The sequence below is a fragment of the Anguilla anguilla genome, chromosome 7 (assembly GCF_013347855.1).
Source record: "Anguilla anguilla isolate fAngAng1 chromosome 7, fAngAng1.pri, whole genome shotgun sequence".
Taxonomy (NCBI): domain Eukaryota; kingdom Metazoa; phylum Chordata; class Actinopteri; order Anguilliformes; family Anguillidae; genus Anguilla; species Anguilla anguilla.
The window spans coordinates 34,730,111-34,745,969 of record NC_049207.1 but is presented as its reverse complement, the minus strand read 5'-3'; the positions used below and the strand labels follow the sequence as shown (position 1 = coordinate 34,745,969).

The window sequence follows — 15,859 nt, the reverse complement described above, 5'->3', positions numbered from 1 at the left end:
TATTCAGTGAGCAGTGTTTTCATTGCTCTATTGGCATGTCTTAGGGATATTGTCGGGTTTATCTTGTTGCTATGACAGAATACGATTTTTGAGTGGTGAAAGAATATTTTTCTGAATTCCCAGATAAACAATGTTGTCCATTATGTCATGGGTGGGGGGTGTGGTTGCAGATGAGACTGCAGGCAGGGGGTGAGCGACAATGGTGGCGCTGTGAAACTTCGTATTCGGCATAGTTGTCCTGTACTACTAATGAAACCAAAATAAAGCGTTTCTGTTTTTAACTCATACTTTAGTTGCAATCTCGGCACGCCGGCATGCTGACCACTAGGGGCTTTGCGCTAAGAGGTTAATACAATTATGGACAGTGGTTGCATGCAGTATTATTAAGTACAAGACCATTTAAACACGTAAGTACATTGTACAAATCAGTTTAAGTCACATACTGTGAACTCCATAATGTTTGGGACAAATACATATTTTCTTTCTTGATTTGGCTCTGTATTCTACAATTTTTCGATTTGTAATTGAACAATCCACATGTGGTTAACATGACATGCAAACTCGCAGCTTTCATTAAAGGGTATTTATATACATTTTGGTTTCACCATGTTGAATCACTTTTTATTCATAGTCCTCCTTATTCATAGAGCACCATGATGTTTGGGACAAATGGCTTCCCAAGTGTTTCTGATTAGGCAGTAAAGTTGTCAAAAGTGCCATGAAATTGATTTCGAATATTAGCTTTTGTAATTAGTTAGAGTTCGAATATATTCGAATATCATTTGCCTATAATTCACAAAAATAAGCCGCTTATTGTCGGGCGCAATATGCATGTGACGCTCCCTCTAAACTGGCCTACGCGTTATTTTCCACGAGCGGGCAGTAGAATAGAGGACATCGGTGAACTTTAATACTAGGTTACTACATCTGGGGCCTCGTTTACAAAACTTATTTTAGATCAACTGTGTGGCGCGTGCGTAGAAAATCACGTCAAAGTAGTGATTTAAAAATTTTAACATGACTCGATTTGACTGTGGAAACGGTCTTCGCTCTACGTCAGGTCTTCGCTTGACTTATGCATGCAAGTTCATTTTATAAATGAGCCCCCTGCAGTTTCTATAGCCTAATGCACAAATGAATAAAGCACTTTCACGTGGATTTAATTTGCCACACATCGGCATTTATTAATCATCGGGAAATGATTGTTTATAGGAAATCCCTGTTTATTTCTTAACACAAAAACTATTCAAACGGCTAATACCTGTAGCCTAAAACAACATAAATTACTTGCTCTTTTCAGTTTGTTTAACTTCTTTCATCATCCAATTTTATCAAAATCTTCATAAAAGAAAGATAGCCTGCCATGGGAACATTATTTAGCTGACCAGATCTGTTGAACAAAGTTAAAAAAGAGACTGGCTTGCGAGGCTAGCTGACCAGTAACGTTAGGTGTCAATAGAGCTGAAAGTATCACCGGAAGTTATTGGCAAGGAAAACCAGACGATCCACTTGCCCTGGGTCCAGGGCAGAAAGTTTTTTGTTGACAGAGGAAGTAACGTTAGCACAGGAAATGAACTTTGCGTGCATGAACATGATTCGCCGCATGAAATTAAAGCCTGCATGTTAATTACCAAACGCGGGATACAAAACTAATATTCGAATGCTCAAATTTAGGTTCGAACTTTAAAAAAAGAAAGATTTTCGAATAGTTTTCGAACTTCGAATATTTTTGACAGCCCTATTAGGCAGGTGCATTCAATTGCTTCCTTAGTGTACGTATAAGAGTTTTCTAGGTTTTTCATTGCCTTTGGAATCTGTTATTGGTGTTTGTCAAAATGAGGGCCAATGAGTGTTTCCAATGATAGTCAAGGAAGCCATTAAGAGTCTGAGACTGGTAGGCCAAGGAAAATACCTATAGTTGGTGACCAAAGAATTCTCACCATAATGAAACAAAAACCCCAAACACCAGTTCGGCATATCAGTAACACTCAGGAGGCTGTGTAGATATGTCAGTGACTACTGTCCGCAGAAGACTTTGCAAACTGAGCTACCGGGGCTAGACTGCAAGATGCACACGACTAGTTAGCCACTGGTTACAATTTTTTAAAAGTACTGGAAAAAGTAGTACTGTAGACTGAGACCAAGATTCACTAATATCAGAGTGATAGCAAAGTATGGAGCCCAAAAAAAGAACTGCCCAAAATTCTAAACACCCCCCCTTTCTGTGAAACATGGTGGTAGGGGTGTTATGGTTGGCTGGGCATGTATGGCTACTACTGGTACTGGTTCACTTACGTTTATTGATGATGTAACAGCAGAATTAATTCTGAAGTGTACAGAAGCATGTTACTGCAGCATGTTTAAGGAAATGCCTCCAAACTCATTGCACAGCGCTTCATCTTACAGAAAGATGATGATCCCAGACATACTGCTAAAGCGACAAAGCGTTTTTCAAAACCAAAAATCAACTGATCTAAATCCAACTGAACGTGCGTTTCATCTTCTGAAGAAAAAATCTAAGGCAACTAGTCCCTGAAACAAGCAGGAACTGAAGATGGCTGCAGTGCAGGCCTGGCAGAGTATCGACCGAGAAGATATTGGTAATGTCTACGGATCACAGACTTCAAGCAGTCATTGCATGCAAAGGATATGCGGCAAAATACGAAACACGACAACTTTAATTTAGATAACACAAACGTATCCCAAACGTTATCTGGGTTTTTCCTCACCCATAATAGGGCTTAGGTGGTGAGGTTGTGTGACAGCGACTACGGCCGGTCCAGCTTCACTGCCACTGTCAACTCTATATTTAGCTATGGCTGGATGTTAATTGAAGGATGTTCATTGATGTTTTTCGCTAAAAAATAAGTGTCTAGCCTTGGACTTCAAAATGTGTTAACCACTTCCCGCCACCAATTACAATTTGTAACTACAGCTGGAAACATTTTATCTGTATAAATGTACCACCTGTTACAATTATGCCGTCTCCGAGCTTTTTTGCCGTTACATGTTTACAGAATGCCATTTTACAAGCACGAAACTGTCCAGAGCCACGGCGCAACTTGGCGAACTATATTTTTTGGTTGATTTTACGCGCTCATATATGGCAGTTGAAAATAGACATGTCATGCTACAATCATGATAACGGCAATGACTGTGCTGTGAAGTTTAGGTAGCAAACAACAAGGCTGAATCCTTTTGACGTAATTTACATAGGAACTATATGCTCAGATCGCCTAGTTTCACTCACTGTGGCCAAGCGGAATCGATAACGTTTCAGAAAATATATAACGTTAAAAGATTTAATTCAAACCTCTACTGGGAGTTCTGCCATTTATTGAGGGTGACAGAAAATTTCAGTGCCACTGATTGTAATTAAATGTTTTTCACATTTATCGTTCGATTGAGCAAGTACCATTCACAGTACATTTTTATGGGTTAGTGCTGTCAGATTGTGCTAGCTACTTTACATGAACCTTGTACGGCGATCTATAAAGGCTAACAGCACAGTACCACTTACTTCTTGTCACTTGTACCACCACTGCAATGAACTAAAAAAAGGCTACAAACTACCTTTTCTATGAGAAATGTGTTGTCGAGCTCACGCGCATACACTGCTGGCGACATTCTAAACCTCTGTTTTGCCCTCCGTACTATATAGCTAGCTAGCTATGGCACGTCCTCACCTCTGTAACGTTATTTGTTGTCCTCCGTGTGCCCATACATCTGTATCAGTGGTTGTAGCTGTGTGTCCATAGCTCCTACTCATGCATGCAGGATAGCACCCGTACGTGCTAACTAGGTTAACTCAAGTAGGCGATCTGTATGCGCTAACTAGGTTAGCTAAAGTAGGCAAAACGCGAATGTTAGGGTTAGCTAAAGTAACGTTAGGCGATAAAGCTGTGCTTAAAAATGTGCCGTACCACCTGCGCATGCGTCCCACCAAACCTCCCTCAAAGGTTGTCCGTGAGTGAGTGAGTGACCACAATTTGCCACGCCAGTTCCTGCGCGCCTTGGGAAAAAGAAAAAGAGATGGTAGGTACCCAGAGAGATTTGGATATTAGGGAAACTAGGTGTTGTTTAATACCATTTACATGTAGTGTCCTTTCAGGGAGACCTTAGGCATTTTAAATAGTGTTTCTTATTTGTTAAAGAAATTAATTGTACTCATCAACCTTTTTAAGTTAGTTCAGTGTTTAATGTTGAATGTGTTCAGCTAACTTGCTTGTTTCATTCACATAGCATCATCTTCTGGATGCGAAAAGTGATTCATGGAAAAAACCACCACCTTACAGGCATTTATAATAAGCACTAGGGATGCTAACAGTAAACTGATAATCGTTAATAAGAATGTTGATCAATTAATTTTATTGATTAAACAGTTACACTTCAATATACCGTTTCAATGAATAACCTAATGCCGGGGATTAGATTTTAGATTAGAAAGATATTTTTCCATCGTTAGACACAAATCTATTGAAATGGTACAAAGTTAAGGAGTCACGGTTCCCTAGACTAGCAGCATTAGCAAAATGCTATTTGTCCATTACTTGAACATCAGTGCCATCTGCACGCGTCTTATCAGCAGCCGACATAACCTTCTATAGACTAAATACCATAATTATCCAGAAGGACACAGGCATGCTGATATTCCTTAACAAAAATGCTTAGGTATTAAGGTAGGTAATGACATAGGCCTATGGGTAATGCCGTTCATGGTACTATATGTTATAGCCTTCCGGAATATTGCCTATTAGCTATCTTTTGTAGTGAGTCTCACAGCACTATACCTTTTTTGTTACTGCACATTAAGGTCAACTTTACAACTTTATAAACTTGTGAACTTGCTACCATTTTGCTAAATGAAAAGCCTACCACTTTCATTATACAGAATAGAAATTACACTGTTAAAAAGACTGATGTGTTCTTTTTACTATAAGGCCACATTAGACAATAAGCAATACCTTTTGTCTCCAGTGGCAATCCAGTGGCAGTACACTTACTATAATTATTGTTTGGACATGTCTTAAATCTCTTATATATACAACTAATGAATTGGTTGGCCTATTTTTAATCATTTTTAGGCTAAATAGTACATTTTAATCATTAATAATCGATTAATGGGTGTTGATTAATTAATCAGTTAATCATTATTAATCGATTAAACGGTGTCAATGATTAAGATAATTGCATGAAATCTGCATCCCTAATAAGCACACACCAGACTGGTCTGAATAGCAGGCTATTTGCTTCGTAAAAGCTTACGTGGGTATTAAGAAACAAACGAAAGTATCTTTCCTCATCGATTTGGACATTACCACAACTCGCTTCACAGTAAGTTAGAAAGTTGCTTGTGTGTCAATGGTCTTTTTTTCATAAATAAAGCCCCATGGTTCAAAATTTGAGGATGTGGCTGGTCTCACATTATCATTAGAAATTTCCTTTATTAACATTAGTATGTGCAGAAAAAAACCTTCATACACCCATTTTTGGGAATTTTCATTTACTGTTACAATTATTCCACCACTCTGTTATACAGACAAGGTTGTATGAATGAAACATCACACTTGTACTTTGGTTTAAATTGTATCCAACCGGATTAAGTTATGAATGTAATCAAAACGGGTAAGTGGCACACGTGGGTCTCATTATTTTATGCAATTAAGTGTATTCGTCACAACCAGATTGTACCAATAAATGCACAGACCATTTTGGATCGTTTAAAAACTGTTTTTTTTTCCCTCCATGATTTCTCCTCTAGCTTGAAAGAACAGCTAGGCTGCCTAAGACATTTCAATGCAAGAAAAACCCTGTTTATGGCGCCCTGAAATGAGGGGGGAAATGTATAAAAAGTGCTGTGATTTCTACATTTCTACAAGGGTATTTTTATTCCCTTAAATAAAAGATGAAAATGTGCACTTTAACCACTAATAAATTTTGTATTGAAAATCGAAAATTGTGGAGTACAGAGGCAAATTAGGAGAAAATATGTCTTTGTCCTAAACTTTATGGAGCTCACTGTACACTTAATACTGGGTGCAACCACTGTACATAATTTTATGAAAGATATCCAACAATTCATTTCTTTGAGGGTAGGGTTAAGACTCTTCGATGACAACTGTACAGTAAGAAACCAATTACAGCTCTTATAGAACAGCCATCGTTGCCCTTTTACTTCTTAAAAATGAAGATTCAATGTTGACCTAAATTTCAGAGATTCACAGCTTCAAAACTTCAGTCTTACAGTTAGAAAGAAAGCATCAGCGCTTCAGAGATACACAGCTTCAGAAGTTCTGAGCTTCAAAGCTTAAACGAACTAGGTAAAGCAGATAAAGCTTAAAAAGAGATAGGAGCTCTTGCCTTCCATCTCCTGGATCGCCTTTGTCACTTTATCTTTATAAATCCTTTCCAGTCTCTTCTGCTTCTCTTCTAGTCTTCTCCTTTCTGCCTGTGTTCTGGCATGAATGTCATTGAAGTCCACCTGGGAAAGACAGGGGACACGCACAGTGATGGAACTTACAAGATTAGAAAATGCTACATAATATATTTGTCTCAATGTGTTGTGCTGCATAAAAGCAAAGCCATTTGAAATGACAAAGCTAGCCTGCTACATTCAGAGAGGCCAAAAAAAAAATTGTCCAAAAGATACCCAGTTAAAAAATATTGATATTGATCTGTGAAAGAATATTATATTTTTTATATTATGCTGCTAATATGTACTGTAGTGCTGCAACAATAACTAGCCATATCACCATATACGATGGAGGCTTGGAGGCTACTGAGGCTTACCATAAGGGTTTGGGCACCTTACTTACTATAGCACAGTTTATTTAAATAATAACAATAAATCTTACGGATGTGCTAAATTAATTAGAAATGTGTACTTCAATTATTTTAAATGGGGCTACCCCAATAACTTGTACTAAGGCTACAGAAATGCAGCTTTTGAATACATTCCAAAAACAAAAATAGAGCCAACAATTTCAAAAGCAACAATAAGAGTGCACATGAGGCAAAAGGCTTGTGTTTAATTTCAGAGAATAGGTTTAGGCTATGTCTTATAAGATGCTGGCTTTGCTACATATTTAAGAAGACATAGGTCTATTCTAAAATAAAATAAGACCATGAAAAATACTAAGTGAGAATGTTTTATTTAAGCAGATAAAGATCAAGTTAAAAAAAATAAATAAATATCAGTATGCCTAAAACATGAATAGCAGTAGTACCAACAACATTACAGTTTAATGTTTAATATGCAAGAGTAATGTTACAGATCATTAACCCCATATAATGATGCCTCGATCATTCATTTGTAAACATGTTTAACAGGATTTTACAAATGATAGAGAAAAAACAGTCTCGCAGTGGTGTACTTTTAATATATATTTTCCTTCTCGTTAATCACCATAGGGTAGCCCCCTGAAAGTCAAATCATCTGTCAAAGACCCCTCAGTCAGATATTCTTTGAGTCGAGCAGTCAATGAATGTGTATTACTAAAACATTCTTACACAAAGTGCACATTGGTTTCATTACAATAGGGAATTATAAATAATTTAATATTTTTATATACACTACCAGTCAAAAGTTATAGAACACAATTTTTCCAGTTTTTATTGAAATTTACGCAGTTGTCTCAATGTACTCTGAAATTAAAGCATAGAACAAATAAACAATTGGAGATTAAAAAAAAGAAATCATGGAATTGTTCAGTTTAACACAATTTATTCAAATTTTTTGACTCATCAAAGTAGCTGCCTTTTGCAGATATAACATCTGAACACACTCGTGGCATTCGTTCTGCATCGGAAATCAAATATTGTGTTGCACTTGTAGGTTGTTTTGCATTCATCCTTCTGTCCAGTTCAACCCAAACCAGCTCGATGGGGTTTAAGTCCAGAGACTGTGCTGGCTATTCATTTTTTTGTAATTCTTTATTTAGAGGATAATTGAGAGCATTTCACCAGTTACAAGGAAATAGTCTTGCAATTACAGTGAGCATTAGAGGTCTGTAGCACTAACAAATGTACAGCATGACCTGAAACCCTTCCCTTCTCATTATCCTTTTTTAAAGCAATATGCATCTTATACAATTTTCGATAACTATTTACACTCTGAAAGGATGGACGTTTTGGAATGAAGATGTACATTGGCATGCTGGGAGACAATCCAGTAAATTATCTAAGTTTAAAATAAAAAAATATATATACTTCATACATACCCATTAATACAATTTTTTGGTTAGGAGACCAGGCAACCTTTTCCTTAGACAATAGAACTCCCCACATCAACAAAGGATCTATTAATTTGTCAACTCCATAAAATTTGGCCGTGACTGTTGTAAATAAGAAACCCAATTTTACCATAACTTAGTAAACTTGTTCATTTGTAAGCGAAGTGAAAAGGTAATTTTTTTCCATTATATATACTTCATTAACCATATCTGTCCATTCTTCTTTTGTGGGGAGGTCAGGAAGCAGCTAGTGGCCTAGTGATGGTTTTTTTCCAAGCAGATATCAGAACGCCAAATAAATATCCGTTGAAGTACCCTGGATGAAAATCAACTTTCCCTAAAATAAAAGTGCAAAACTGAAAAGGTATTTTAGTATTAAATATGCCTTCCAATATTTTGTGCATCTCTGACCAAAAATGTTTTATTACTGGGCATTCCCAAAATAAATGCCAGTGGTTGGCATCCTGGCTTCCACACATTCTCCACATTTGAATCCTCTCCTGTAAAGTGTGCTTTCTGCTTTGGGGTAATAAAAAATCTAATTAGACAGTTCCATCCAAATTCTTTCCATATATGCGAGTTGGTGCACTTCCATTGAAAGTCACAGTAGCTGTGCCATTCCAGGCTCCTAAGACTTCTTTTAGCACTGGGCTGTCCATATCTAATGGATAATTTTTAACAACTTGGTCAAAATAACGTCGTATTTGTAGATACCTATAGAAGTCTTGTCTTTCTAGAGAATATTTTTCTTTCAAAATTTAGAAATTTTTTAATTGTCCCTTATCTGTTAATGAGTAAAATGTTATTCCTTTGGCTATCCAATTTTTAAATCTAGGGTCCAATTGATTAGGTTTAAAATTGAGGTCATAGGCACACCATCTAATTATTCTTAATTTATCTTGTAATTTATATTCTTCCCTAACAGAGTTCCAGACTTTAAGTTGAAATTTTATCCATGGGTTTTGCACGCTGTTTATAAATTTTTCCAAGTCCTTATTGCCTAATACTGCCTGAATTGGAGGGTCCTAATTAGAGAGAATTTGATGTCTTTCCATCTGGCATGGTAGTTTTGGTTGCACATCAATCAGATTCATCAATGGTTTAATTTGAGCCGAGTAGAAGTAATCTTTTAAATGCGGTACAGCCATACCTCTGTCCTCCTTTGGGAGTTGTAAGGTTTTAAACCTTACTCTGGGTTTTTCCCCCTGCCAAATGAATCTGGAGATAATTTTATCCCACTCAGAGAATTGTTTTGTGGAGATTTCTATGGGAAGAGTTTTTTGAAACAAAAAGAGGAGTCTTGGGAGAATGTTCATTTTTACCGATTCAATTCTTTGGGTAAGACTCAAGGGTTGGAGTTCCATCTCTGTGTATCTGATTTTATTTTGGTCAAAAGGGGATCATAATTAATCTTTGCCAATGTGGAAATTTCTTTGGGTATCAGCACCCCTAAGTATTTCAGTGTGCTCCGATTCCATTTCAAATTATATTTATCTTGCAGTTGTTTTGGTGGAGTATAGTTTAGTGTCAAAACCTGGGTTTTCTGAACATTTAGTTTACATCCTGCGTATTTGCCAAAAGTGTCCAATAGCTTAAACAGTTCAGGAAGTGAATTGGAAGTTTCACTTAAATATACCAAAACATTGTCTGCATACAATGCAGTCTTGTGTTGTTCCCCATTTACAGAGGTGGGTAGTAACGCGTTATATTTACTCCGTTACATTTACTTCAGTAACTTTTTGAATAAATTGTACTTGTAAGAGTAGTTTTAATGCAACATACTTTTCACTTTTACTCGAGTATATTTGTGAAGAAAAAATGTTGCTTTTACTCCGTTATATTCGGCTACATTCCGCTCGTCACTTTTTACCCATTTTTTATTCAATGCACGTTCTGTTTGTTTCATTCTCTCAGAGAGACTTCAGCCAAAGAGGCTGACTGGTCTTTGCTTTGGCTCTGTCATAGCCCCACATGACTCCGTTTCACCAATCAAAAGTAGCCAGTCACAGCACACAGAAGGATGAGTGGGCGACAACAATGGCTGAAACAACGGCGGGTGATTCGTAGGAGGCAGAACACCCCTGGCCTCACGTTCAAACTACGTTTTACTTACAGACTACCAAAAACAGTAGTTACATTATGCGCTGCCTTCTTTGTCTGCCTAGAAATGTGGACATTTCAGCCTACAAGAACTCAACTTCGAACTTGAGAAAATATGTGGCGGTAAGTTGTAGGTTAGTTTTGGCTGTGGATAGCTAACTATTTGACTGAGTGGTCATATATTGTCTTGGACAATCCGTTTGGGAAATATACGCGCATTCGTGACGCCTGGGTATCTTCCAAAATAGCTTTGCGTAATACCACACGCGTTGTTTACGGCATTGTCGCCCTTTTTAGTACAGTCTGGCTTGGTTGACAATTCATTTATTCAGTAGGTGAGAGTATAAGCTTTCTAACGATATATAACATGTCTAATTTTGCTTTTGGAATAGCGTTTTTTAGGTCAGCGTAACCGAACTTTTTCTTATCATCGCACTCACTTATGCATTTACTCTGTGGTAGCAGTAAAAGAGGCAGCATGGAACGTGGTCAACGATTATTCGTAATTTCTTGGGAAATACTATTATTATTGAGGACTTCTGGGCATAGCTAAGCCGTATGTTTGCTGATAGACCTAGATGACATCGTTTTCTGGAGCAAAACAGAAGCGGATTGAACTGTATTGTTGATTTACGGTCTCTGTCTCCATCTACTGAACACAGATAAGATTTCATCATTGCTATGTAAGTAGGCTATTATTGCTCAAAATACTTTGGTTATATACGTTATTTTTGAAATTGAGTGTGTTTAAATAGGTTACTGGTATTAATGTGGATATTCCACACTGTAATGTAAGCATTAGTTAGTAGAGTAATATTTTTTGTGAAGCACGCAACAGTCATGACGTGAGCGCTGGAACATTGCATAGCGATACATAACGTTTGTTTACGCTAAACCGGAAGTTCTGCACATATTCCGCGCAAGGCATCATGGGACTTTGGAATATCGTGGAGAAGTGCATCATAAGGTACAATAATGGTGCTACAAAGCATTATGTTTCCCACATATAAAGTTTCTGTTTGAATTTGAGCAGGCTCCTCTTTGTTGTGATGATGAGTCTATTTAATGGATAAATCCCTGTAGTCTCATTGATATTTTTTCTGTCAACGGAGGGTTCACCCCAACAAACTGACGGGGTATACAGACTTAATAGAGTGCAACAGAAAGCGAAAATCCTCCTCTTCTGACGAACCTCCTGTGTATTGTTTTATTTAAAGGGATATGATTTAGGCCATATTTGAATTTGCACATGGCTATTTTATATTTTGTTTATTTCTATTGGACAAGCATTTACAATTTTATATTTTGGACATTTAGATTTTTACGTTCATCTTGCTCTTCTTATTTCAACATTAAATCAGATTATATGAAGTAACTCAGTACTTGAGTAGTCTTTTCACGAGATACTTTCTTACTCTTACTCAAGTAATTATTTGGATGACTACTTCTATTTTTACTTGAGTCATTATTATTTTAAAGTAACAATACTTTTACTTGAGTACAGGTTTTGGCTACTCTACCCACCTCTGCCCATTTATGGGGATACCTTTAATGTTGTCAGTCTGTCTTATCCATTGGGCTAGGGGTTCTATATAAAGCGCAAAGAGCAGTGGGGACATTCTGCAACCTTGTCTTGTGCCTTGTTCTAATTTAATAGTGTCCGACAAGTACCCATTTATTTTTATCCGGGCAGTTGGATTGTAGTATAGTGTACTTATTCCTTCAATAAACTTTTCATGGAACCAAAATTTCTCAAGAGTCTTATATAAAAACCTCCAACTCACAGAATCAAAGGCTTTTTCCGCACCCAGGCTGACCAATACAGATTGTAATTTACTTTCTTGGATATGATTCAATATGTGCAGCAAGCGTCTGATATTGTCATGGGTTTGTCTCTACAAGATTAACCCTGTCTGGTCAGTGTGGATAAGCTGGGGAAGGACCTTCTCGACTCTCTTAGCAAGGATTGATGTGTATAGCTTATAATCAGTGTTAAGAACCGAAATTGTTCTAAATGACCGGCAGTCCAGGCTGTCTTTTCCCTCCTTAGGGATAACAGATATATTAGCTTCTCTCCATGATGGTGGGATTTTCCCATCGTTTAAAGCTGTGTTAAATGTCTGGAGAAGACTTGATACTAACTCCGAATGGAAGGTCTTGTACCATTCAGAAGAAAAACTGTCCGGGCCAGGTGACTTATTTGCTTTCAGCCTAGAAATTGCAGTGTTCAACTCTTCCTCTGTTATTTCAGCTATTAATTTTGTATTTTGGTCTTCTGACAGGATAGGTAAATTAGGGATTCCAAGAATTGTTAAGTTTGCTGTTCATCTTCAAGATATGGCTGTGTATATAATCGTTTATAATAATTTTGAAAAGTCATTTGTATTTCGTTTTGCTTATATAAAAGGGTTTTAGAGTCTGGGTCCCTAATTTTGTAGATTGTGCTATCCGCCTGTTGTTTTTGTAGTTTTTGTAGTTTTCTTGCCAAAAGCAAATTTTGAAGACGATTCGTAATATTTTTGTTTTGTATAAATCATCTTTTTCTCTATTTCTTGTGAGTATAGAATATTTATTTAATTCCTAATTTCCTTCAGTCTTAAAGTAAGATTTTGGTTCAGCTCCTTTTTATGTTTTGTCTCGAGCTCTTTTAATTCTCTGTTTAGTTCTGATAATCTTAATTGTCTTTCTTTCTTTTTGCACGCACAGAAAGATATAATTTTCCCCCTAACAACGGCTTTAAGTGCATCCCACACTATTTCTGAGCCGACCTCACCATTATCATTTTCTTCAAAGAACATTTTTCTTCTTTCATTCGTGTTTTAAACTGAATTATTTAGAATACTTGAGTTTAACCTCCATAGTGTATTCCCAGGGTGATTACTAATATGCAACGATAACAAAAGGGGTGAGTGAACAGACAAGTCAATCCTGCCTATCTCACAATTAAGTATTTTATGGCGATCTCTTTTAAAAATAAAAAAAAATAATCAATTCTGGAGTAGACGGCTGGATGGGAATAATGGGTGTAATCTCGATCTGTTGGATGGAAGTCTCTCCAGAGGTCTACCACTCCCAGTTCTGACATGAGAACCTTACGTTTCTTGTGTAGGGGGGTCGGAGTGGATTATTTTGATGAGTCTAGCTTAGGGTTAAGGCGTATATTCCAATCCCCCCCACATATAAGAATGCCTGTTGCTTCTGCCATCAAATCAAGAATTTTCCTATAAAAGAAACATTGCTACCTGGGAGAGCATAAACATTCAATAGTATTATTTGGACACCCTCTATCTTTCCTGAAATTAATAAATATCTTCCTTCCTTGTCCTTTATTTCTGAAAGTTGTTCAAATGAAACTCTATAAGAAAATAGAATGGCTACCCCTCTCCTGTGGCCTAATTTATAGGATGCATAATACACATGGGAGAAACCCATTCTTTTCAACTTTTCATGTTCAGTGGAATTAAGGTGCGTTTCCTGTAATAATACAATTTGTGCATTCTCTTTTTTCATTTTACTCAAAATCTTACTTCTCTTAGTCAGGTTAAGACCCCCGTTTACGTTAAATGAAATAATTTTAAGGTTGTGGTTATTAGCCATGGTCTCCTACAGTCGTTGCATATACTAGAATTCTCCCTGCATGTTGATCAGCACTCAAAACATTGTACATCCCTGTAACTCTTGTGTACCTCGAGAAATTAACGTAACAAAATAAGAACAGTAACAAAATTATTCGAACCAAAGTGTCATTACATTCCTTACAGTCTTCGTTCTAAATGAGCCTTTGGGGGGCTCGTAATGTTAGAGCGCCCATAAAGTGATAGCCCGCTCTTTACTAAGAGTAGGGCCCTCTGAGATGGCTGTATATCAGTTACAGTCTTAATTGAAATAAAAAAATATCAACTGATAGAAAATGTCCGTTATTAATATTTTGGCGGCCCGACAATTTTACATAGTTTAGGAATAAGAAGTAGGAATCGTAAAACTACTTAGGTCAATTTAACCAGTAATATAATGTAAACAGGCCGGTACCCAGAACAAAGAACAATCTACAGCAAACTTATCTGTATCAGTGACTCTGTTGACTCTCAGAAACTTGAATTCTGATTCTGTTGTGGCTTTGGATCTGCAAACAGCAAACTTATCTGTATCAGTGTCCCAATTAGGTTATCGTCCCTCGTTCATTCATCTGTAGGGGATCTGCATTCCTGCAGTCTTGTGACAATGTATCCGTCGTGCTCCAAGCTCCGGCACGTCGGCCCCCAGCCATCTGCCATGTGGATAAGAATTGAATCTCCCGTTGGTCTGGGTTGTTTGAGGTAGGTATGATGGTAACTTGAAATCCACGCAAAGCCATGTCTTCTGTCACCTCTGCTGCGCTCTGATACAGGCGAGTGCCGTCACTGTAAAAATCCCGTAGTCTCGCTGGGTAGGGGGTCTGGAACTGAATTTTTTTCTCCTTTAATATTTTCTTCACTTCAGCATATTCAGCACGTCTCTTAAGGATTGTAGGTGGGTAGTCATGGTCCACATAGAAGCGGGTGGTGTTGAAGAAAACCTCTTTTTTCTGCCAAGCTTTACGGATCACTTCTTCTTTTGCCCTGTAGCTCGCTAGCTTGTCAATGATAGACTGTGGTTTTGCCTGTGGGTCGGTGGGTTTTGGTGCTAGTGCCCTGTGTGCTCTCTCAATTTTGAGTTCCACATCCTGTGATAAGTCCAGCAAGTCCCTCAGTAGGTTTTCCAGAAAACTGGAGATGTTGTTACCTTCCGCCTCTTTGGGTATACCATAAATCCGAATATCATCTCTGCGGGCCCGTCCTTCCTGATCAATCAGTTTAGCTTCCATGTTGGACTGGCGCTGTGAGAGAAGTTTCAGTAGCGTTGCTGCTGCCTGTAATACTGATTCTGCTTCATCAATTCGCCCCTCTGCCTCATCCAGTTTGTTCTGCACAGTTCGTGTTTAATCTCTGTGAGCTGTTGTTTATTGTCCCGTCTGAAGTCCCTAAGTTCGTTCAGTATACTTCGTAGTCTAGCATCACCTGCTCCGTCCTCCTCGTGGGTAGTAGAGCTACTTCGGCTAATGTTACTTTGTGGTGCTCATTCATCAATGTTTTCCGTCTTGGATGTAGTTTTCCTACTTCTTGTAGCAATCCTGGTTTCCATTATGTACAAAAATACACCCTTTGATATTATCTGAAATGTTTTCAGGGTCATTTTACTAAACCCGGAAGCGTTCCCTCTGTACTGGCTATTCCATTATCTGAAGCCTACCGTCTTGTTCTTTTCTTCTAAGGTAGTTCTGACATAGCCTGGAGGTATGTTCTGGGTCATTATCTTGCTGTAGGATGAACCCTAGACCAACTAGGTGTTGACTAGAGGGTATTGCATGGCGCTGTAAAATGCTGTGGTAGCCCTTTTGGTTCAGGATGCCAGTCACTCTGTGCAAGTTGCCAACTCTGGATCGAGCAAAACAGCTCCACACACTCACGCTTCCTCCTCCATGTTTGACAGTTATGCAGCTTCCCCATTGA

At 37.8% G+C, this 15,859-nt stretch overlaps 1 protein-coding gene across 3 annotated transcripts in view; it reads right to left on the bottom strand.

Moving 5' to 3' along the window:
- The window catches only part of uvssa (UV-stimulated scaffold protein A), an 86,307-nt gene that overhangs the window by 41,136 nt on the left and 29,312 nt on the right, over positions 1–15,859 (bottom strand). For all 3 annotated transcript variants that reach the window (XM_035424831.1, XM_035424830.1, XM_035424832.1), the window contains one exon: positions 6,361–6,481. In XM_035424831.1, coding sequence (XP_035280722.1) covers positions 6,361–6,481 — 121 coding nt within the window. The remainder of the gene's footprint in view (positions 1–6,360; positions 6,482–15,859) is intronic.